Below are 26,106 nucleotides of genomic sequence, written 5' to 3'. Positions count from 1 at the left end.
TTGTAAGGAGATGCTGGATAGACTGGGACTTTTTCCTCTGGAGTGTAAAGGGCTGAGGGGTGATCTTATAGTGGTCCATAAAATAATGAGGGCCATAGTTCAGCTAGTCAGTCAGTATCTTTTCCCAAAGGTAGGGGAGTCTAAAACTAGAGGGCACAGGTTTAAGGTGAGGGGAGAAGAAATACAAAAGGGTCCAGAGGGGCAAAGTTTTCACACAGGCAGTGGTGAGTGTCTAGAAGAAGCTGTCAGAGCTTGTAGAGGCAGGTACAATTTTGTCCTTTAAAAGGCATTTAGACAGGTACATGGCTAAGACAGGTATAGAGGGATATGGGCCAAATGCAGGTAATTGGGACTAGCTTCAGGGTTTCAAAAAAAGGGCGGCATGGACAAGTTAGGCTGAAGGACTTGTTTTCATGCTGCAAACCTCTTTGACTCTTGTGTCAAGGGAGGGTAGTTATGCATGGAGCCACAGGAAGTGGGCAAGATCCTTAATGAGTACTTTGTATTGGTATTCATCAAGGAGAAGGACATGACAAATGTTGAGATTTGGGATAGCTGTGTGAATAGTTGAGAGAACGTCAATATATTGAAGGAGGAAGTGTTGTGTATCCCAAATTTCATTAAGGTAGACAAGTCCCCGGGGCCAGATGGGATCTAAGCCAGGTTACTGTGGGAGGCAAGGGAAGAAAGTTGTGTCCTAATGGGTATCTTCACATCCTCCTTGACCACAGGCAAGGTTCCACAGAACTGGAGAATAGCCAATGTTGTTCCCTTGTTTAACTAAGGAAGCAGGGAGAATCCAGGAAATTACAGACCAATGAGCCTGATGTCAATGGTGGGAAAGCTTTTGGAGAACATACTGAGGAACAGGATAAATGCATATTGGGAAAGAAATGGACTAGTTAGTGACAGGCAGCATTGTTTTGTATGGGGAAGGTCATGCCTCATCAACTTGATCGTGTTTTTTGAAGAGGTGACAAAGATAATTGAAGAAAGGAAGGGCTGTGGATGTTGCTGATATGGACTGTGTGTGTCAAAAATTGTCTTTCTTTTGTTGTTTCCTTCTACTTCTGTGTAATTGTCATCTTAGATTTAGACTGAGCTTAATTGGCTAACAAAATGGTAATTATCACTTTTCACAGTAGACAGGACAATCTGATCAGCAATCCAGTTTCTCTGCATGTTTGGGTGAGTCTCTAGCAGGTTTGACAGGGAGACAACTCAAGGCAGACAGGACAGGGTGGCACAGTGGTTAGTATTGCTGCCTCACAGTGCCAGGGACCCGGTTCAATTCCCAGCTTAGGTCACTGTCTGTGAGAAGTCTGCACATTCTCCCCATGTCTATGTGGATTTCTCCAGTTGCTAAATTCTCCTTCAGTGTACCCAAACAGACACCACAGTGTGACGAGAAGGGGATTCTCTCAGTAACTTCACTGTAGTGTTATGTGAGCCTACTTATGACAATAATTGAATAAATCAGTAAAACATTCAGTTAATCAGCACCATTTAAAACTAGAGCAAACATTCAAGGACTGGGAAGCTGAGTGCTTGCCAAACATGGGACTTGCTGTTAAAAGAAGCAGGTGGAAATGCGTTTTACTGAGAGGCAGGCTGTAGGATACTGAACATCACTACTTAATTCTAGATGCTAATTAAAACTGAAGGCAGCAAGTCGAAAATGCATTACTGTGAGAAAGTCATGGGACACGTCGAGGGATAGATAATGTGCTATAAGTGATATCGGTGATTAGATTTCTTACATTGGCTATAAATGTATTTGGGACTTACGGAATTGTAAAAAGCGCTATTTAAATGCAAATCTCTGTCAAATTTAATAGAGCCAAAGAACAGATTCTGCTTCATTTTAACTAAAATTGTAACATGCACAAGGACTAACGTGCAACTGGTGCATCATCGTTCAGAGAAATGTCAGCAAATTTGTTGTCAAGTAGACTAGAATGCTATTAAATTTTCCAAGTTACTTTACCAGACTTTGTTTTCTGAGAACATAGAACATAGAACATTACAGCGCAGAACAGGCCCTTCGGCCCACGATGTTGCGCTGACCAGTTTTTAAAAAAAAAACACTGACCCACTAATCTAAACCAATCCCTTTTCGTCCATAAACCTATCCACAGATCTCTTAAACGCCCCCAAACTCGGCGCATTTACAACTGCAGCAGGCAGGGCATTCCAGTCCCTCACCACCCTCTGGGTAAAGAACCAACCCCTGACATCCGTCCTATAACTACCCCCCCTTAATTTAAAGCCATGCCCCCTCGTGCTAGCTTTCTCCATCCGAGGAAAAAGGCTATCACGATCCACCCTATCTAAACCTCTAATCATCTTATACGTTTCAATAAGATCCCCTCTTAGCCTCCTTCTTTCCAGCGAAAACAACCCCAAATCCCTCAGTCTCTCCTCATAGGACCTCCCCTCCATACCAGGCAACATCCTGGTAAACCTCCTCTGCACCCTCTCCAAAGCCTCCACGTCCTTCCTGTAATGTGGGGACCAGAACTGCACACAGTACTCCAAGTGCGGCCGCACCAGAGTTGTGTAGAGTTGCAACATGACGCTGCAACTCCTGCAAGAACTTTGTGGACAGTGAAAAGTTCAAAATGTTTTGCCATTTGTCCAACAGGGTAAGTGATTTGGAAGAGATACATTTTTTAAGGATAGTAATTTTATTTTGTACTGCCTGTAACAAAGAACTTTACCAGGGCTGGATATGTCTTGTTGCCTGAGGGGCTCTGAGTCATAGGAAATGCTGACATTTATACAGCGTCACAAGAAGAAATAAAACATTTTAATAATAACATATCAATTCATAATAAATAATGATAGCCAGTGTAGAAAGGTTGTTAAAACTGTATCACACCAAAACACAGCAGGAAAATTATTCTGAACTGAAAGAATTTGTTCAACTCTAACTATAGTATAATTTAGATCAAAAATATTGCACAGATGAGTTGACAGGCTTATCAATGGCTTGAGTGGGGTGAGAATGCTTTTGGAAAAGAACATGTTTTATACCTTGAAACTTAAAAAGAACAGCTTTTGTTCTTTGCAAATAGCAGTTGTGCCTCTCAACTTGAATAGGACACTTACTGAGTAGTGTGGCGAAGAACATTGTCAGTGATTTTTCACAAAACAGTACTATGTGAAGAAAATAAAACCAACCAATTATGAATACAGGCACATTTCAATAGAACTGAAGAGTTGAATGACAAGCAAATAGTTGGGGTAGACCAGCTGCACATTTCTGAAAGGATTTTTATTCCACATCCATTATTATCTGTAGATTTTTGTGCATGTGCAATGTCACACTGTTCAATGACAGTCTATGATGGCAGTGTGTTATTTTTCAAACTGAGTTGGCATCAAGGATCTTTGGTTTAACTTTAGCAGTGGCTGATGAGGGATTTGGTAGTAGTGGCAAGGAAGCAAAATTTTTCACGAGGGCAAAAGGGCAGCACGGTGGCACAGTAGTTAGCACTGCTGCCTCACAACACCAGAGACCCAGGTTCTATTCCAGCCTTGGGTGATTGTGTGCAGTTTGGCCCATTATCCCCTGTGTGGGTTTCCTCCAGGTGCTCCGGTTTCCTCCCACACTCCAAAGATGTACAGGTTAGGTGGATTGGCCATACTAAACTAGCCCTGAGTGTCAGGGGGCTAGTGGGGCAAATGTGTGGGGTTATGGGGATAAGGCCTGGGATTGGATAATTGTCGGTGCAGGCTTGATGGGCTGAATGGTCTCCTTCTGCACTGTAGGGATAATAAGACGAGTCTTTCTGGTACTGAATCAGAAGAAGTTGCATGTTAGACAGACTGTCATAGCAGAGAGGTGTCAGAAAGATAAAGCTCTGTGTCACAATGAACATGTGAAAGCTGACCCCACGCTTGCAAATGTTGTTGTGAAGCAAGTAGGTAAAGAAGTGGAGACGAATGACTGTCTTTGAGAGCTCCAGCCTTGACAGTATAGAGATGCAAAGAGAAAGTTCTGTTACAGGTTCTTTTTTATTTTCAGGTGGAACAATACAAGGACAGTCCCATTGAGCTGAATGAGGGAGCAGTGTTGGAAGGAGAAACTGTGACCATGTTGAACTCTACAAAGATCAGGAATGATGTGAAAGCCAAATACACTATGGTCACAAAATACTGTTCATGACTTTTGTGAGGGTAATTTTGATGCTATGGGAGGACACAGGTTTATACCATTCATAGGTTCTGGGGTAGGTGGGAATGGAACTGGGGAGATGCAACATATTTAAAGATAAAGGAAAAGGAAGGCTGGAAGTTAGGGTGGTCGTTAGTCTTTTAGTTGCAAGGTTTGCAAGTTTATCTTTTGGGACTGTATTTTTAAATTTAAGATTAATAAAGGGGGTCATGTGACCTGTCCTACTCGGTATTAAGCATAAATAGTTTCATTGTTAAAGATTAATGGTAGATGGGGAGAAGGTGCAAAGCATTCATGCTTGGAAACAATGGCAGTTTGAGTTTGCAATGAGTAGACTCTCAGGGTGGAATTTTACTGGCCGAGGTTCGTACAATCCCACTCAGGTCAATGCAGAATATTGTTCTCCAAGCCTCGCCTGCTCCAGGAATTGGGGCGGGCGTGCTGGTAAAATTCCGGCCCAAGTCTCCCAAAATCTCAAAGTGTTGTTGTGTTGTAAATTGTCCACTTACTTCTAAGATGGATGGGAGTTGGGATCAAGGATAACTAATTAGCATTTCTAGCTGAATGCAAGGTTAAAATCTTTTAAATTGCCGTGGGGAAGAGGGCAGAGGAAGCTATTTTTGAAATCAGGATACAGAATTCCTGACAAATCAATGAATATAAATCAAAACAGCAGTGAGAAAAGACAGCTCAACTTTGAATTATCATAACCAGATACAGGAGGGAGATAAACCATAGAACTATAGAAACTCTAGTGCGGAAGGAAGCTATTTGGCTTGTAGAGTCTGCACCAACTCTCCGAAAGAGCATCTTACCCAGGTCCAACTCCTACCCATCCTCATAACCCTGTGCATTTACCATGGCCAATTTACCTAACCTACACATCTTTGGACACTAAGGGGCAAATTAGAAGGCCAATCCACCTGAACTGCACATCTGTGGACTGTGGGATGAAACTGGAGCACCCAGAAGAATCCCATGCAGGCACGTGGAGAAAATGCAAACTCCAAACAGTCACCCAAGGTCAGAATTCTGAAGCCATCTACAGATTTCAGAAGGTTTGTTCTAGCATGTCCAGGGAGAAGAAGGAACATCAGAACAGGCTGTACTACTGACAGTAAATTTAAGAAACTCTCTGAAAATTGAAGAAGAAGCTTGAAATTACTATTGGACAAAGCAAGGATACAGGAATCCTTTAGTAGCTGGGAACAACTGTGGATTTGACTGTTTGCTGTGAGAACTGCAATTTCATGGAGAGTGTAATGTGTGATGAGTGTAAAAGTGAATGTTCTTCTCCAAAGTGCAAGTGGGTATTTAAGATAGGGTTTAAATAGAAGGAGCCTACTGATAAACCAGCTAGCATAACAGCCAGAAGGTGAAATTATGGGGTTGGTTGTTCAGTGGAAAGGAAAGGCCGAGGGAATGGGTGGTACATCTGATCAGTTTGGAGAGAGTAAATGGAGAAGAAAGTAAACAGAAGGGGCTCAGAGACAACTGGTTGTTAGGGTGAGGGTGAAAAAAGCAGAGTTGAGCAAGGTTTTAGCAAGGTTCAGTCAGCAAGCATGACTCCAACCTTCCAGTTGCTTGCCATTTTAATTCACCATCTTGTTCTCATGCTCACATTTCCATCCTTGGCCTGTTGCAACATTCCAGTGAAGCTCAATGCAAGCTTGAGGCACAGTACCTCACCTTCCAGTTCAGCACTAGGCAGCTACCTGGACTCAACATTGAGTTCAACAACTTCAGACCCTGAACACTATTCTCCATTTTGATTTATTTTTATCAATTGCCTGTCTGTATCTTGTTCTCATGTTTTTGCTTTCACACAGTTCTATTTATTACTCTACCAATCACACAGCATGCTAGGGTGCAGAGGGACCTGGGGGCTTGTGCACGAGTCACAAAAACCCAGTCTGCAGGTGATCAAGGCAGCTAATGGAATGTTGGCCTTTATAGCGAGGGGGATAGAATATAAAAGTAGGGAGGTCTTGCTGCAACTGTACAGGGTACTGGTGAGGTCGCAGCTGGAGTACTGTGTGCAGTTATGATCACCGCACTTGAGGAAGGATATATTTGCCTCGGAGGGAGTGCACAGGAGGTTCACCAGGCTGATACCGGAGTTGAGGGGGTTGGACTATGAAGAGAGACTAAATAGACTGGGTCTGTACTCGGAGTTTAGAAGGATGAGGGGGGATCTTATAGAGACGTATAAGATAATGAAGGGGATGGATAGGGTAAAGGTAGAGAGATTCTTCCCGCTTAGAAAGGATAGCAGAACTAGAGGGCACAGCCTCAAGATAAGGAGGGGGGGGGAACAGTTTAGATCGGAGTTGAGGAGGACTTCTTCACTCAAAGGGTGGTGAATCACTGGAATTCTCTGCCCATTGAAGTGGTGGAGGCTACCTCGCTAAATATATTTAAGTCACGGGTAGATAGGTTTTTGATAGACAAGGGAATTAAGGGTTATGGGGAGAAAGCGGAAAAGTGGAACTGATCCACTTCAGATCAGCCATGATCTTATTGAATGGCGGGGCAGACTCGAAGGGCTAGATGGCCTAATCCTGCTCCTATTTCTTATGTTATGTTCTTATCACACTCACTGGGGATCAATTTTTTTTTTAAACTACAACCATTACCATTGTTTGCCTTTTCTTCCATGACACTTCTACTCTGAGCAAAGTTTCTCTTTTGCACTTCCTCTCCACCTTCAACAGCATTAAACCTATCACATTTCTACCTCCCTTCAGTTGTGAAGAATCACACTCAAAACATTAACTCCAATTATCTCTCTACAGATGCTGCTGGACCTGCTGAACAATTCCTCGCATTTTCTGTTTTTACAAGAGAACTGTTGATGTGATTAGGACAGTTGTGCATCAGATGCACTTAGGCTTGTAAGTGAATGGGTGGAATAGTCAGCTGCTGTGCAGTTGGACAAATGAGTACTAAAAACCCTGAAGTTCTGTGTGTACAAGAATATGTCAGTGTCTATTTTGCTGCTTTCTACAACATGATACATCTTCCTGAAACGGACTCACCGAACTTAAAAATTAACTTATTGATAAGTTTTCTTAACCTTAACATAAACTAACATTGTACTGACAATATCTCTCAGCTACCATTATTAGTTAGTATTTAATGAATTGCAGACTTTTAGTTTGTCAGATGGAAGCGCTCAGAGGGCAGCCAATTTGTACAGTACCACTTCAATGCAACAAGTCAAATTCATACAAAATGGCTCTTCCCTGTTTATCTTTGTAGTTTAAAAACAAAATATAGAAGACAGCTTAGATTTATATAGTATATTTAAGATAGAAAAAGTCCCATGAGAATATTAGGAGAGATTATCAAAACAATAGTCAAAAAGAAGGGTTTTAAGTTGTAGATTGAGGGAGGCATGGAGGCTTAGGGAAGTATTCAGTTCAGTTATCTGAAGATAACAAAGACACGCATGAGAAATTCAGCAACATATGAGCTGAGGCAGGCATGGAGATTGGTAATGTGAAGGTGGTGAAATGTGGCTGTTATGATAGAGAGACTATGAGGTAGAAAATTTTGCTAAACATCCAATATGATATTGAGATTGCCAATAATCTAGTCCAGTTTAAAACAGAGACATATGAGGAGGATGGAATGAGTAGGAAGTGTAGAGAGTGGTTGTAACTGGGGCTAAGAAGGAAGCCTTTGGCTTTACTAAGTTTAACTGGAGAGAACTGTGACTTATGCAAGACCCAGTTGTTGGAAATACATCACTGCAGAGATTTCTCAATTTATACTGCAATAAACATGCACTTAGTTTAACTTTTTTGTTTGCTATTACGTATATTATTGCATCAGTGCCTTGCTGTTATTGAATTGAATGGAATGCCAATTGATTAAAATCTGCTCTGAAGTCATGTACATTGTGTACAAAGCGCGTTGTTGTGCGTGGTGAATATTTTTAGCCTAGCTTTTAAATGCATCAAGACCAGACTTCACCTGAACAATAAAAAATGGAAACTGAAAATAACTTTTCAATCTGAACTAAAAGGACCCAGTGGTTTCAAGCAGCGTGCTTTGTTTTATATTCAATAAGGGAACCAGAGACCAATTCAGTGATGAAACAGTTCTGACACTATTTAATGAACAATGTAATCGTTTTTAAGTTCAGTAAAAGTTTATTTTATATTAGTGTCACAAATAGGCTTACATTAACACTGCAATGAAGTTACTGTGAAACTCCCCTACTCGCTACACTCTGGCGCCTGTTCGGGTACACCGAGGGAGAATTTGGCATGGACGGTGCACTTAACCAGCGCATCTTTCGGACTGTGGGAGTAAACTGGAACACCCGGAAGAAACCCACGCAAAGGAAGAATGTGTAGACTCTGCACAGACAGTGACCCAAACGGGGAATCAAACCTGGGTCTCTGGCGCTGTGATGCAGCAGCGCTAACCACTGTGCCACCACGTACTAACTGTATAAATTAATTGGGCCTCAGAAAACATCAGTAAAGGGTAGAGTCAGAGGTTTACAGCATGGAAACAGGCCCTTCAGCCCAACTTGTCCATGCCGCCTTTTTTTCCAATAAAACTCTTAAGCTAATCCCAATTGCCTGCATTTGGCCCATAGTCCTCTCTACCCATCTTATTCATGTAACTGTCTAAATGCCTTTTAAAGGACAAAATTATACCTGCCTCTATTACTACCTCTGGCAGCTTGTCCCAGGCATCCACCATTCACTGTGTGAAAAAATAGCCCTTCTGGACACTTTTGTATCTCTCCTCTCTCACCTATGCCTTCCAGTTTTAGACTCCCCTACATTTGTGAAAAAAAATTGACTATCTAGCTGATCTATACCCCTCATTATTTTATAGATCTCTGTAAGGTCACTTCTCAGCCTTCCATGCTCCAGAGAAAAAAGTCCCAGTCTATCCAGCCTCTCCTTAGAACTCAATCCATCAAGTTCTGGTAACATGCTAGTACATCTTTTCTACACTCTTTCTAGTTTAATAATATCCTTCCTATAATAGGGTGAGCAGAATTACACACAGTATTCCAAATGTGGCCTTACCAATGTTTTGTACAACTTTAACAAAACATTCCAACTCCTGTATTCAATGTTCTGACCAATGAAACCAAGCATGCCGAATGCCTTCTTCACCACTCTGTCCACCTGTGACTCCACTTTCAAGAAGCTATGAACATGTACCCCTTGATCTCTTTGTTCTGTAACTCTCCCCAATGCCCTACCATTAACTGAGCTTATAGATACTGATAACATTGGGTTCATTCAGCACAAGCGTCATTGAAATGTCACTGTACTAATCACTTCAATTTCTAAACATTGGCACCAGTTTGTAAGCAGGATCATGTGAGCCATTGTACGTTCAAACTGTCTTCCTTGGTTTTGCTCATAGAAAAACTACAGCACAAACAGACCCTTTGGCCCACAAGTTGCGCTGAACATGTCCCTACCTACTAGACTTACCTATAACCGTCTATCTTACTAAGTCCCATGTACTTATCCAAAAGTCTCTTAAAAGACCCTATCAAATCTGCCTCCACCACCACTGCCGGCAGCCAATTCCACACACCCACCACCCTGAGTGAAAAACTTACCCCGGACATCTCCCCTGTACCTGCTCCCCAGCACCCTAAACCTATATCCTCTTGTGGCAGCCATTTCAGCCCTGGAAAAAAGCCTCTGAGAATCCACTCGATCAATACTCTCAACATCTTATACACCTCTATCAGGTCACCTCTCAACCTTCGTCTCTCCAAGGATCTCTCAGGTCTTATTCATTTCAAATAGGAAGTAGGAGGACTCACTTCCTTTTGCAGAAGCTCTGCAATCACTTTGGAAGTTTAACCATTCCTCATTATTATTCTTTTTACTTTATATGTGCACTCACTCAATCTGCAAGTACAGGGTGCCTATTTAACACTAGTCAACAGCACTACTTCACAGATAACTGGCATCAAAAATACCTCTCAAGCTGGGGATTTGCTCAATTTGAAGTGAATTCAGACAAAGTCTGAGTGCTGCATTAAGAAATAATTGTGCTGCAGGGAATTATAGGAACGCTTATGTTTTTGCTGGAGAAGAAATGGAAGCAATACCCAAATTTTAAATGCATACAATTCTTTTAGCTAGATTTATTCCATGCACAATTATTTTACCAAGAGGACAAATCTCTGCCTATGTTGTCACAGCTTTCAGATTGCTGGAGTCCTGAGAGAATTATTTTGTATTCCTAGTTGACAAATTTGAGCAGATTCTTTACAATACTAAGATGTCTAAATAGAGTGAGTGAAATTTTGACAGAGCTTAACCTGGGTTTTGGTATCACCAAAAAGCATTACCTGGCCAGGCTACATCTGTTAACAACTATTGTTGTTCCTGTATCTGCCCCCACATTGCATATCATCTACCATTCAAACAGTCCACCATTCAACTCGATCAAGACAGATCTGCCTTAGAAGCATTTTCCCACAGTATCCTCATATCATTTGATAGCTTTAATATCTAGAAATCTATCGATCTTTGTCCTGAACATGCTCAACGACTGAATCTCCACGGCTCTCTGGGGTTGGAGAATTCAAAGATTCATCAACCTGTTAGAGAAGAAATTGCCTATCCCTAACTCTGAGACTGTGCCCCAAGTTCTAGACTGCACTCACAGCCCCTCTACCCTCCAACAACACTCACCTCCCTTATTTACCCTACCTATCCCACTCCAACACCCAACCCTCCCACATCTTTCCACATTATATTCCATTTGCCATGTTCTTGCCCATTCACTTATCCTGTTTAAATCCCCTTGAAGCCTCTTGGCATGCTCTTCACAACTCACATTCCCACCTAGTTTTGGGTTATTAGCAAACTTGGAAATATTGTATTTGGTCCCCGCATCCAAATCATCGATTAGATTGTGAACAACTGGGGTCCAAGCAGTGATCTTTATGGTACCATACCAGTCACCGTCTGCTAACCCGAGAATGATTTATTTATTTCTTTTCTTCATTCATTCGTGGGACATGGATATCGTTGGCTGGCCAACATTTATTGCCCATCCTTAGTTGCCTTTGAGAAGGTGGTAATCAGCTGCCTTCTTGAAACACTGCAATTCATGTGCAGTGGGTTAACTCACTGTTAAGGTGAAATCAAAGTGAAGGACACAAAATGGTTACCTGGCACACAAAATGGACTCTGGGAAGGGACATTAAGAGGCACTGACTTTGGGAAATTGCTGCAGGAAACTGGTCAGACCTTGAGGCATCTTAAAACTTGAGATAAGATCAGACGCAAAACAACGATTCTGATAATGAGACCAGCCATTGATCTCAAAACCAGTCATTGATAGATTACTGCATAAATGTATCTACTCTATATACAATGATATGTTAACTATCGATGTCTGTACCAGTCTGCTAATAATAATGTGTTAACTGTCGATGTCCGTATCTGTCTACTCAACTTGTAACAATGTGTTAACGGCTAATGTCCATACTGTCTATTATCTAAAAAGTATAAAAGATGCTCAACTGCCATTGTGTAGTTGAGAAGGTGGCTGCCAGTACCGAGGAGTACCAGCGCTTCTCCCAAAGCTTTGTCCGAATAAAACTGTTTTGTTGAACCTCCACGTCTGACTCCGAAGTGGTGAATTTCCCACAACACTCACAATGCCCTGAGGGAAAGAATTCCAAGATTTTGACCCAGTGACTCTGAAGGAACGGTGACATATTTCCAAGTCAGGACGGTGAATGGCTTGGAGGAAAACTTGCCTCCAAGCTGGTGGTGATATTCCCATGTTGCCCTTGCTCTTGTGGATGGTAGTAGTTGAGTTTGGAAGGTGCTGTCTATGAATATTTGGTGAATTTCTACAGTACATTTTAAAAGTTTATTTATTTACTGTCACAAGTAGGCTTACATTAACACTGCAATGAAGTAACTGTGAAAATCCAATAGTTGCCACACACCAGCACCTGTTCTAGTACACAGAGGAAGAATTTAACATGGCCATTATCACCTAACCAACGTGTCTTTCGGGGGAAACCAGAGCACCCAAACGAAACCCACGCAGACACAGGGAGGCTGTGCAGACTCTGTGCAACCAGTGACCCAAGCCCGGAATTGAACCTAAGTTCCTGGTGCTGTGAAGCAGCAGTACTATCCACTGTGTCACCGTGCCATCCCCTATGTTGTAGATAGTACGCACTGCTGCTACTGAGTATCAGCGGTGAAGGGAGTAGATGTTTGAGAATGTGCTGCCAATCAAGCGGCTTCTTTGTCCTGGACGGTATCAAATTTCTTGGGTATTGTTGGAGCTACACCCATACAGGCAAGTGGGAAGTATTCCATCACACTCCTAACTTGTCTTGTAGATGGTGGTTACACTGTGGGGAGTCAGGAAGTGAGTTACTTGCCACAGTATTCCTAGCCTCTGACCTGCTCTTGTAGTCACTGTGTTTATGAAGCGAGACCAGTTGAGTTTCTGGTCAATGGTAACGCCGAGGACGATAACAGTGGGGAATTCAGAGATGGCAATGCCAGTGATTGTAAAGAGAAGGTGGTTAGGTTGTCTCTGATTGGTGATGGCTATTGCCTGGCATTGCAGATATGACATCAATCAGCAGAGAGCTTGTCCCCTGAAACCCATTGACTTCGGTTTTGCAAGGGCTCCTTGATGCCACACTTGGTCGAATGCAGTTTTGATGTCAAGGGCAGTCAGTCTTACCTCAGGCATTCAGCTCTTTTGTTCATATTTGAATCAAGGCTATAATAAGGTAAGGAGCTGAATGATCTGAATTAAAACCCAAACTGGGTATCACTAAGCAGGTTATTGATTTGATTTATTATTGTCACATAGATTGACATACATGTGACAATAGTATAGTGAAAAGTATTGTTTCTTGCATGCTATACAAAGCATACCATTCATAGAGAAGGAACGGAGAGAGTGCAGAATGTAGTGTTGCATTCATAGCAAGGGTGTAGAGAAAGATCAACTTAGTGTGACGTAGGTCCATTCAAAAGTCTGATGGCAGCAGGGAAAAAGCTGTTCTTGAGTCGGTTGGTACGTGACCTCAGACTTTTGTATCTTTTTCTCGGCGGAAGAAGATGGAACAGAGCATGCTCGGGGTGTGTGGGAACCTTAATTATACTGGCTGCTTTTCCAAGCCAGTGGGAAGTGTAGAAAGGGTCAATGAATGGGAGGCTGGTTTGTGTGATGGACTGGGCTTCATTCACGAGTAGTTTCTTGTAATCTTGGGCAAAACAGGGACGATGCCAAGCTGTGATACAACCAGAAAGAATGCTTCCTATGGTGCACCTGTAAATGTTGGTGAGAGTCGTAGCGGATATGCCAAATTTCCTTAGTCTTCTGAGAAAGCAGAGGCGTTGGTGGGCTTTCTTAACTATAGGGTCAGCATGGGGGAACCAGGAGGTTGTTGGCAATCTGGACACCTAAAAACCTGAAGCTCTCGATGATTTCTACTTCATCCCCCGTTGATGTAGACAGGGGCATGTTCTCCTTTACGCTTCCTGAAGTCGATGACAATCTCCTTCATTTTGTTGACATTAATAGAGAGATTGTCATTGCACCAGTTCACCAGATTCCCTATTTCATTCCTGTACTCTGTCTCATCATTGCTTGCAATCTGACACACTGCGGTGGTCGGATTTTCAACAAACTTGAAAATTGAGTCAGAGAGCAATTTGGCCACATAGTCATAGGTGTATAAGGATTATAGTAGGGGGCTGAGCAGGTGCAGCCTTATCTTTTACACTGATGTTGCTGGACACCTCCATCACGGAGGATGGGGATGATTGTTGAGCTTCCTCTTCCAGTGAGTTGTTTAATTGTCCACCACAATTCGCCACTGAATGTGGCAGCCCTGCAGTGCGTGGATCTGATCAATTGGTTGTGGGATCGTTCAGCTTTGTCTATCACTCACTGTTTATGATGTTTGGCATGTAAGTAGTCTAGTTTGGTAGCGTCATCAGGTTGACATCTCATTTTTAGGTTTGCCTGTGCTGCTCCTGTAATGCCTTCTTGCACTCTCCATTGAACCAGGAATGGTCCTCTGGTTCCTTAACAGATATGTCAGATATGACTCCCCTTTCAAAAATCCATGTTGACATAGCCCATCCTACCATTATTTTTTGTGTCCAGTTATCACAGCCTCTATTATAGATTCTAGCAAGTTCCATACTGCTCCCAGCAATGTTTGCTCCTCCTTGCTATCAAAAAGTCTGTAGTTCCCTGTTTTTCCTCTCGCTCTTTACTGAAAGAGCAGGGTTACGTTTGCCACCTTCCCATCTGCAGGAACTATTCCAAGCTCTACAAAATTTTGGAAGATGACCATCAAGGCATCAACTATCTCTACAGCCACCTCTTTCAACACTCTGCAATGTAGGTAACCTGGTCTAGGGGATTTACCACCTCTCAGTCCTATTAGATTCTCCAAGTACTTTTTTTCACTAATACTAATTTCTTTCAGTTCCTCATTTTCACGAGTCCCTTGGTTCTCTTGTACTTCCCCAGTAAAGGCACGCACAATGTACTTATTTAGTTTCTCTGCTACTTCCTTATTGTCCATTATAAATTATCCTACTTCTGTTTGCAATGGTCCCATATTTGTCTTTGCTAATCTTTTCCTTTAGAACCATCAACAGTCCATTTTTACGTTGCTCACAAGTTTACTTTTGTGTTCTATTTCACCTTCATCAGTTTCTTGGTCCTCTTTTGCCAAATTCTAGAAAGTTCCCAATCCTCAGGCTCACCATTTTTTACTAATTCTAATACAATCCTTAACTTCTTGTTAGCCATGGTTTGATCACTCTCCTGGTGGTTTTTGAACCTCAAAGGACTTCTTATTTGTTGTAAACCACACACTAATTCTTTAAATGCCTATCTACCATCATGCCTTTTCATGCAGTTTTCCAATCTAGCATAGTCAACTTGCCCCTCATACTGATGTAGTTTCCTTTGTTTAGATTTAAGACCCTAAGTTTTGATTGAGCTATATCATAGAAACAGAGAAGATAGGAACAGGAGTGGCCATTTGGCCCTTCGAGCCATTCATCATGACCTTGGTTGATTGTCCAACTCAATAGCCTAATCCTGCTTTCTCCCCATAACCTGATCCTGTTCGCCCCACGTGCTATATCTAGCCACCTCTTAAATACATTCAATGTTTTGACATCAACAATTTCCTGTGGTAATGAATTCCACAGATTCACCACCTTTGGGTGAAGAAATGTTTCCTCATCTCAGTCCTAAATGGTCTACCCTGAATCCTCAGACTGTGACCCCCCCCCGTCTGAACTCCAGCGAAAACAATCCTAACTTAATCAATCTCTCCTCATACATCAGCCCTGCCATCCCCGGAATCAGCCTGGTAAATCTTCGCTGCACTCCTTTGACAGCAAGAGCATCCTTTCTCAGAAAAGAAGACCATAACTGCACACAAAATCACTATTAAACTTGATGTAATTTTTTTTTCATATGGTGGTCACTCTTCCCTAAAGGCTCATTTACAATAAGATTATTAATTAGCCTTTCTCATTCCACAAGATCTAAAATAGCCTGTTTTCTAGTTGGTTCCTCACCACATTGTTCTCAAAAACCATCTTATAAATATTCTTGGAATTCGTCCTTCATAGCATTCGTGCGAATTAGGTTTATCCAGTCTGTCAGTTGAGGTTCCTTTGATTATTGTTACCCTTGTTCCATGCACCTCTAATTTTCAGATTTACACTATGCCCTACATTACCACTGCTATTTAGTAGCCAATAAATAACTCCCACCAATGTCTGAAGTTCCTTGCTGTTAATGTACCAGTAATCAGTGTCTGACAATCATCTCATTGAGAATTTTCAGTAAAACTTGTAATATTCATGTGTCATAAATAGAAACAGCTGCAACACTTTGGGGTTGAGCTCCTTATAGGCCGGAAGCCCTGTAGAGGCGTACAGTAAAATAACTTGAACCCTAAGACTAGTGTGAAGTGACTCTTCCACCACAACAATTTATTGTGAGTAACACCTGCTGTTTCTTAACTTTAACTAAACTGATTTTACATCTGATCTTCTGCTGATCCTCTCTCACTAATATATTGATTTCATCCTTAATTAACTGTGCTTTCCCACCTCCTTTTTCTTTTTAACTATGTTTCCTAAGTGCCTTTGAGCTGAATCCCCAGCGAGTTTGTTTAATGTGTTTGAGGAGTTGCACAAACGAAAAGACATACGCTGTAACATTATAATTAGTCAGCACTCAATTTCATTCAAACTTTCTTTGATCTCTCTAATTAGTGGTATGAAGGAACCAGCAGAGCTCGATCTAACAAGACCCTTTCTGGACCAACAGCATGATCTTTTGTCATTTATTTGAAAAAAACCTGAAGCTCTGCAATTCAGGTTTAAAAAAATACTGAACAAAACATAGCATTGTGGGAGAGATAGTCAGTGAGTACGCACCTTCACTGTTCTTGTGGAAGGTCAACTTGATGAGTGATTTAACATCTAATTTCTGAAACATAAAAAGGGTTTATGAACAAGGTTAGAAAATATTTTTAAAATACTTGAAAACACAATTAAAGCTCTGTCTCTTTGCTTTGCTGTTTTCTAATATGGATTCTCTAAGCCAAAAAGCAACTTGCCATTCTGAACTCTCTGCCGGCTGCAGCTGTCTCAACAGGACAAGTATCTCCAATTTCCCATCCCCACCACAATTAGTTACCACAGGGTCTCCTTCCACCATCCCTTTCCTAACTGTGTAGTGGCTATGGTACTGGGAAAGCATTCCACAAGTCATGAGTTTAAATCCCACCATGGCGGGCTGGGAAAGCGAATTCAATAAATCTAGCAAGATGTCAGCTGGTGCTGACAAAGATCAAGACAGCACTCAGAATTGTTAAGAAATGCTGCCTTGTTATTACAACAAGTTAAAAGGTCGCATTTAACTGATGAGCCCCACAACTGAATTGAACACAATGGAATGGTGATTCTGGTGATGACTCTCAAAATATTTGAATTGCATTATTTTCTCTCAATTCTACAAACCCATTCATTTTCCAAAAGTTATGGCTGCTCCTCTAAAATGGTATCGTATTAGATGTAAATAATGGAGACACCCATCACTTGTCTCACTATTGGCTCCTTGTCTTGCAATGTCTTAATTTTAAAATTTCATTTTTGTTTGCAAACCCCTCCATGCTTTTTTGTTCCTATCTCTGTAAGCTGTTCCAGCAACTCTCCAAGATATTTGTGCTCCTCCAATTCAAGCCTCTTGCACAACTCGGCGCCGTGGTAAGCACTGCTGCCTCACAGCGTCAGAGACCCAGGTTCAACTCCCAGCTTGGGTCACTCCCCATGTCTGCGTGGATTTCCTCTGGTGCTCTGATTTCCTCCCACACTCCAAAGATATGCTGATTAGGTGGATTGGCTGTGCTAAAATTGCTCCTCAGTGTAGCTGAACAGGCAACTAGGGGATTTTCACAGTAACTTCATTGCTGTGTTAATGTAAGCCTACATGTGACTCATAATTAATTAATAAACTCACTCCACCGCTGACGGCCACACCTTTAGCTGCATTGGCCATGAGCTTCAGAATTCCTCTCCACATCTCTCTCTCACTCTTTAAAATGCTTCTTAAATCCTAGCTTTTGCCAAGCTTCCGATCTGTTGTAATATTTCCTCTCATAACTCAGTGTTAAATTTTGACTGATTATACTTGTGTGAAATAACTTGGGATTTTTTACTGTTAAAGAAGCGATACAAATAAAAGTTGTTGTTCTGTGGATTGGTGATAGTCTACTGCTGATCTTTCATGAGCAGGCCATGCTAATCTCTGCAGGCATCCCCACAAAGAATCAATGATTCCTCTGAAAATCTTATGCCTGTCACCTTCAGCAAGTTACAAGACCTCCACCTTGCTCACTGTCCACGTCCCCTGCAATCACCTTCACATTTTAGCAGATGAGGCACAAATGGTTGAGGGCATAACAGCACCTGGTGTGAAAATTATGCTGCCACCTCAAAACAGTGAAGCTTGACCATGTCAACATTATTAATTTTCAACGGTGACAATGTAGACAATAAACACAAGACGCTTTCAGTGAGAAAAGGAGAAAAGAAAGTGGTCAACAGGGAGAGAGAAAAGAAAGTAGAAGAAATAAAAGGAAAAAAATACTTAGTTTCAATAATACTGGTTGAGGCACACTGGTATCATGAGGATACCAGAAGTCCACTTTTTTTTGTTGAGTAATGCTACGGCATCTTCTATGTCCAAACGATGGATTAATCAGATCCCTGATTTAACATTTCATCCAAAAGTTGGCAATTGCAAAATTGCAGCACTCCCTCAGTGGTGCAATGAAGTTTCAGCAAAGATTACAAACTCAAGTCTTTGGGGTGGGGCTTGAACTCACATCTGCTAACTCAGAGCAAGAATGCCATCATTGGACCACACGTGACACAAGATATTACGGATTTTTTTTGATGATGATAACACAAAATAAAATCCCTTATTTGATTCCCATTAAATTGATGCTTAATTTAGAGATTTATTTTCCCTATTCCTTTAGGGAATGTGGACATCACTGGCAAGACCCCAACATGAATTACTCATCCCAGTTGTCCTTGAGGGTGGTGAGATGCCTTCCTGAACCACTGCAGTCCATGTGGTGTTGGTACACTTACTGTGCTACTAGAATTTTGACCCAACAACTATGAAGGAACAGCAGGATGCTGTGAAATTTGGAGGAGAGTTGAAATGGTGTTCCTGTGAGCTGCTCTATCTCTAGAAAGTAGAAATCATGGATTTGGAAGGTGCTGTTCAAGGAGGCTAAGCAAGTTGTTGCAGTGCCTCTTGTCGTGCTTGTAGTGGAGTGAGTTAATATTTTAAGGTGCTGATGGGATGCCAATTAAGCAAACTGTCTTGTCCTGCATAGTGTTGACCTTCTTTAGTGTTTTTGGAGCTGTACTCATCTAGGCAAATTCCACCACACTCCTGACTTGCACCCTATAAATGGTGGGAAGGCTGTGAAGAGTCTAATGGTGAATCATTTGCTGCGGAACAAGTCTGACTTAGTTCATCTTTTCCCTTCTCTAAAGTTTATTTATTAGTGTCACAAGTACTCTGGTTTGTGAGTGTAATAAATCACTCACACCCAGCATCGACCAATCTGCTCTGAGGCTTCTGCAATCAAAATAAAGGCGAGGAGTCCAAGCAGTTATTTCCTCAAGGACGCACAGTAAAGCCTGACCCAGCTCAATTCTTCCATAATCCAAAACTGAGAATAGGAACCCATCATATGTAGAATTTCCCTCCCCGCTCTGGATTGGCAGACAGTCTCAAGAATATCATTTGATCTTTGAAAGCAAAAAACATCTGTTACTTCAGAGGCTAAATCAACCCCATCACTACAGAAACCATGTGATGGAGACTATATATATGTGCAGTTTTTAAATTGTTTCCAAGCACAGTATTAGAATCTGAAATAGTTGCATAAAGACAATTTATTGAAGTCACAGAGAGGATGCCCTTTGCCCAGATTAGATTTCTTAATTGCACCACTCCTCATATCGTGGGACAGACCAAGTTGTAGCTTAAGATTATTGGGCAATAGAATAAACACAAGCTCTTGTGACGAAGCACAGCCAATTGAAGGCCTTAATTTCCAATTTATTAAAATGTTGGCAGTCTTAATACTTTGTTTTTATTCAAAGAAATGCTTTTTCAATTTTAAAAAGATTACCAGTTCTGCCTGCTCACCTGCAGTTCTGGGAATATAGCACTGGGCTTCATGGGGGCTTGACACTCATGTATTATAACTGTGTACGACACAATGTTTACCAACCAACAAAGGCGGCCAATTTGGGGAAGCAGTGGTGGAGTGGTATTGTCACTGGACTAATAATCCAGAGACCCCATGGGTAATGCTATGGGACCTTGAGCAGGTGCTGAAATGTGAATTAAATAAAAATCTGAAATTAAAAGTCTAATTTGACCATGAAACCATTGTCAATTGTTGTTAAAAACCTATCTGGTTCATAAATGTCACCCTCACCCAGTCTGGCTACAAGTGACTCCACATCCACAGCAATGTCACTGACTCTTAGATGCCGATTGAACTGGCCAAACAAGCTACTCAGTTCAAGCACAATTAAGGATGGGTAATAAATGCTGGCCCAGCCAGCGATACCCACATTCCATAAACGAATAAAAAAATTCATTTAAAGAACTTTTGATTCCACAAACCCAAAAAAAAGTTCATAAAAGCATTCTGGAAAGGGCTAAACTGATTAGAGTTAAAATTTATTTATTAGTCACAAGTAAGGCTTACATTAATATTGCTATTGTGAAATTCCTCTCTTCGCCACAGTCCGGTGCCTGTTCGGGCCAATGCACCTAACCAGCACGGCTTTCAGAATTATTGTAGCTGTGAGCTAATTTATTTGTCAATAAATCTGGGCACTATATAAGGTGGTATACAAACATGATATTTTCTGCCATCCAAACTGGCAGATATAAATGATTTTCAAAAATTCTTTCACAGGATGTAAAAACCACAGGCACAGCATTTATTGTTAATCCCAAATTGCCCTCAAGAATGTGACAGCAAGTCAATTTCTTGATTACTGAGTGGCTTGCTAGGCTCTTGATGGCAGTTAATAGTCAACCACAGTGCTGTGGGCCTGGAGTCACATGTAGGCCAGGTGAGAATAGCAGATTCTGTCCCTTAAGGAAAGATGAGTTTTTGCAACAATCTAGTAGTTCTATGGGCACTAGTTTTTTTATCAAAGTTTATTTAAATTAAATGAATTTAAATACCTCAACGACCATGGCGAGATTTCAATTCCTATCTCAGAATTATTAATCCAGACCTTTGGATTACTAGTCTATTACATAATCATTATGTTACCATACATAGAGTGTCCTCTATATTATTCAATAACCAATTTAGCACAATCCTGTTGACCGTTAGCTTAGTGCAACAGAGAATTAAAGATGCAGCTTTCCATGCTTCAGAAACCAGCTATGAAGATATTTATAAAGTAAAAGTAAAGGTTATTTATTAGTCACAAGACTTACATTAACACTGCAATGAGGTTACTGTGAAAAACCCTGAGTAGTCACACTCTTCGGGTCAATGCACCTAACCAGAAGATTTAACAGAAAATTTAAACTGTACAAAATCTGATTCATGAAAACTGCTGATAGACAAAGATTGACTGAAACATTCTTAGTAAGCAAAGTAAAGTGACAGCCCTAAGGCATGGCAAACTGTACATGGAATCAAGCTGTAATTTGCAAGAATTCACACGTAAGATATATTGGCTGATCACAATGCTGGAACATTTTAAAAGGTTTCACATAAAATAAATGATATCTTGGCATGCCATGTTGGAAAAAGTGCAGTCCTTCTGCAATAACAATGTCCAGCAAATATCACTGTGCTGAATAAATGGTTAATCACTAATTTTGGAGTTACTGATTGAGGGAGGAATGTTAGCAACGACAGAACATAAGAATTAGGAGCAGGAGTAGGCCATCTAGCCCTTCGAGCCTGCCCCGCCATTCAATAAGATCATGGCTGATCTGAAGTGGATCAGTTCCACTTTCCCGCTTTCTCCCCAAAACCCTTAATTCCCTTGTCTATCAAAAACCTATCTACCCATGACTTAAATATATTTAGCGAGGTAGCCTCCACCACTTCAACGGGCAGAGAATTCCAGAGATTCACCACCCTTTGAGTGAAGAAGTTCCTCCTCAACTCTGAGCTAAACTGCCCCCCCCACTTTACCTTGAGGCTGTGCCCTCTAGTCATGCTATCCTTTCTAAGCAGGAAGAATCTCTCTACCTCTACCCTATCCATCCCCTTCATTAGTGGGACAGTGGGAGAACATCCTGTGCTTCTTTGAATGGAGGCATTTAATATCTTAAAGCACAGCTAAATAGGGAATACACAGTTTTTAAATGTTTCATCTGACAGTCAATGCCTCCAACAATGCTGTAATACCGAGGCAGTGCAACAATGCTGCACTTCCTTGGTATTACAGCATAGTTGCAACTGGGATTTCCAATGCTCCAGCATTGTCTGGGAATCTTCAGATAATAAAGCCATAACAGCATGTAAACAAATGATTATTTGTTATAAAAAATATTGAAGATTGGAATAAAAAGATCGTTTTACCAGTCAGGCTGCTTCCAGGCAGGAGGTCATGAGATGAAAACTCAGAATATACCTAACCAGAGTTAGCTACCTTATATTGCAACCTAGGTGTATTGCAAACCACTGCAATTTTGGTGCAGCTATAATGACCAACTTTAAGATCACATATTCAAGGTTGCATAAGTAGAAACAAGAGCTAATCTACATTTCTTTAATTTTAGTTTAGTTAATTTTATTTCATTTATTATCACAAGTAGGCTTACATTAACACTGCAATGAAGTTACTGTGAAAATCCCCTCGTCGCCACACTCCAGCGCTTGTTCGGCTACACTGAGGGAGAATTTAGTACTGCCAATGCACCTAACCAGCACATCTTTCAGACTGCGGGAGGAAACCAGAGCACCCAGAGGAAATTCATGCAAACTCCAAACAGACAGTGACCCAAGCTGGGAATCGAACGCGGGTCCCTGACGCTGTGACACAACAAGGCTCACCACTGTGCCACCATGCTGTCCTAATTTATTCTCTCATGGGACGAGAAGGGCATCCCTAATTACCACTGAACTGAGTGCCTGCTAGCACACTTCAAGGAACAGTTCGGTGTCAACCACACTACTGTGAATCTGGAGTCACAGGTAGACCAGGCCAAGTAAGGATGGCAGATTTTCTTCACAAGACAAGCAACTGTCCTATCATAGTCTATCCCTTTTCTTTTAAACTGGACCTACATATAAACAGGGCAGTTTATCCCATAGCTGATTCAGTAACAGCTTGCATTTGAAGATACTCTAAGAAATCTTCCTTAAGATGATTCCAAAATCGTAGGCAACACCCCACTTGAGATCTTGAAATAAGAACACAGTTGATAGAGACGCCCAGTAAAGAGCAAACATTATTAGGCAATGATCAAAGGTTCCATTACATTTAATGATATTTCATTTTGAAATTCTATCCACATTTGCAGCTCCAAATTCTAAATGAAATTGTTTAATCCCCAACTGCTGAATTCCATTATAAAAACATAAGGTAAATGGAGGCAGAAATAAGATGAATTGCTTCATTCAACACCAAAGAATAATAATGTAAACTGATAAAATGCTTTCCAGAATAGGAGCAGGTCTTATGCATTTAAATTTCGATTGGATTAAGTTTACTGCTAATCTGGGCCTCACTCTAATCTTTTCATTGCATGGATTAAGGTCTTGGTTTCAGAGTTACATTATAAGAAGAACTGGACTTAAATTTTTTTTTAAACTCCAATTCTCTGAGAACTGCCAGCTCATCATTGTTTTAATATAAAGAATGAATACCTGGCAGATATTAATTTTGCAAAATGTGCTGGTGATGTACTGTGACTCACTATTGAAAGGCAATTTATCTTTCCACCCATCTCTCATGCCACGTGCAGCTGACAGAACTCCCTAGATTTTGCCAAAGTCATTTGAAAGAGAAGTGGAAATAACTCCTCTGAACTTTACCTTCCTGGTGTCCAATTAGCAGCATTGCCAAGGTTAGGAATGAGAACAGCTCAAGTCCACCCAAGACATCAATGCTCATTCAGAACTATTCTTGTACTACTGGACTCAGGAAAATTCACTTCTTAGGCAGGCAATGTCTGAGATCTCTGCACTCTTGTAATTCTAGCATCTTGTATAACCCGATTTTCATTACTCCATCATCAGTGGACATGCCATTGACTACTTAGGTCATAAGCATTGGAACTCATGCCCTAACCCCCTCTCCATATTGTGTCTTCTCTTTCATATTCGAAGATGCTCCATCAAATCAACCTCTGATCAAATTTTTCATCATCTGTCTTAATATCGCCTTAAATGATTCAGGATCAGATATTATTTGGTTATGCTACTGTGAAGCATATTGGAATATTTGACAATGGTAAAGGAACTATATAAATGCAAGTTATTGTTGCTGCACCTCCGACTTTTCTCTCTTGCACGACCTCTCATGTGAAGTAAACACTACCGGAAAAGTGAATTATACAGCACTGGCTTTCAACTGCCAACTTCCATGATGGAATGTCTCATTGGACTTTGATTCTGGACTCCACATGAAACAATATTTATTTTCTCTGTGGTCTTTGCATTGTAAATCTTTCATTCCTCCTCTTCTTTGACTGTACAAATGCAGAGGGGGCATTGTTGCGATCCTCCTCCAGCGTTTGAGAACGTGTCCAAATGAGTTCGAGTTCATCGTGTCTCAAGACTGTTGTGGGATTATGAACAGAAAATTGGATTGCACCGAGGAGCTGGGGAGAACACCATCACTTATAAAGAAGGGAACAAATCAAAACACCTTTGTTTATAGACAGGTGGTAAGAGGATAAATTAGTTCTGGTTAAGTTAACACCCCTCCTGTCCATAACATAATCCATTCTTTGTGAATTTAAATTCATGGAAGACAGCTTCCTCCTCGAAGAAGACGAAGAAAGACTTGCAATTATATAGCACCTTTCACAATCATTGGACGTCCCAAAGGGCTTACAGCCAACGTAGGAAGTGCAGCAGCTCAATAAGCTTCCACAAACAGCAAAACGATAATGGTAAATATTGACCAGAGGAGCAAGAACAACTCCCAACTCCTCTTTGAAATAGTGGCATGGATCGTTCCTCAGCCACCTGGGAGGGCAGATGGGGTCTCTGTTTAACCTTATGCCTGAAAGACGTGTCCTCAGAGTAGAGCACACCATCTGAACTGGAGTGTTCATCTTGATTTTTGCGCTCAGTTCCTCAAGTGAAATTTAAACCTGCAACCTTGCAACTCAAGGGGCTCAGAATTGTACTGGTACAGAAGAAAAACAAATCCAGCCTAATGGACCCAAGAGATGGACAGAAAATGCCATCCTGACTGACTTCAGCAACCAAACTCAAGAAATATTTTAAAGAGATCCAGCTTGATCTCTAACTAATGCTAGTTAGCCTCTAGCTGAACTGAACATGAACATCAATTAAATGTTGTGATCATGAACAGCCCATCGAGTTAGACACAGCTACAATTACTTAGACAACTCATGGCATAATGTTTCTCACCTGCCCCGAGCAGTGCCATGGAGACCTGCTATAAATAAAATCAAATCCAATTTAAAATGTAATCAAGCAGGAAACACATTCGTTTTGAAAAGCAACCCAGTTCCCCAATTATTTTTGTTTGATGCTCTGAAAACAAGCAATGACAACAGAGCAGTTTTCTCAATTATTCACTGGATTCTTCCTTGTTGGATAAAGAGCACACAGACTTCAATTTGATTACAGCAAACTGCTTTTTTAAGCTTCAGCAAGTATACTCCACCACCTGGTATTCCAAATACATTAACACGGATAGGTACTTTGATTTTGTGGGGAAAGCACTGTTTAATGCTACCTATTATGTTTTCAAAGTCCAATTTGCCCTCTAGCTGAGTAGACAAGCTAATTTTCTACAATCACAAGTTGATCAAAGTTGTAGCAGGAAATCAATGGATTTCTCAAGAAGAGTTAAAGCTATTAAATTTAAATATTCCACTTGATTGACACATGATATATTTTTAAAGTAATAGTTTTCACTGTAACCTGTTTCTGAGGTGAAGGTGCACATTAAGCTGAAAAGATGGGCAGAGCCACAATTCTTTGTACTTTCTTTTGATAGGAAAGTCTGTACCCTGAAGGTTCCAATGATGGCCACATAAAACATAGGATTTGGGAACAGAAGTAGCCTTTCGGTCCTTTGAACCGGCTATGCATATCGAGAAGATTAAAGAATGAT

At 41.1% G+C, this 26,106-nt stretch overlaps 1 protein-coding gene across 1 annotated transcript in view; it reads right to left on the bottom strand.

Annotated features, from left to right (window-relative positions):
* Window positions 1-26,106, bottom strand: part of ppil2 (peptidylprolyl isomerase (cyclophilin)-like 2) — a 324,215-nt gene that overhangs the window by 235,647 nt on the left and 62,462 nt on the right. Inside the window, exon 6 of the mRNA XM_080208513.1 lies at window positions 16,648-16,699. Coding sequence (XP_080064639.1) covers window positions 16,648-16,699 — 52 coding nt within the window. The remainder of the gene's footprint in view (window positions 1-16,647; window positions 16,700-26,106) is intronic.

Source organism: Carcharhinus amblyrhynchos, chromosome 20, assembly GCF_965287045.1.
Source record: "Carcharhinus amblyrhynchos chromosome 20, sCarAmb.v2.hapA, whole genome shotgun sequence".
Taxonomy (NCBI): Eukaryota; Metazoa; Chordata; class Chondrichthyes; order Carcharhiniformes; family Carcharhinidae; genus Carcharhinus; species Carcharhinus amblyrhynchos.
Note: the sequence above shows the minus strand (reverse complement) of the source record. Positions and strands in the feature narration are given on the sequence as shown.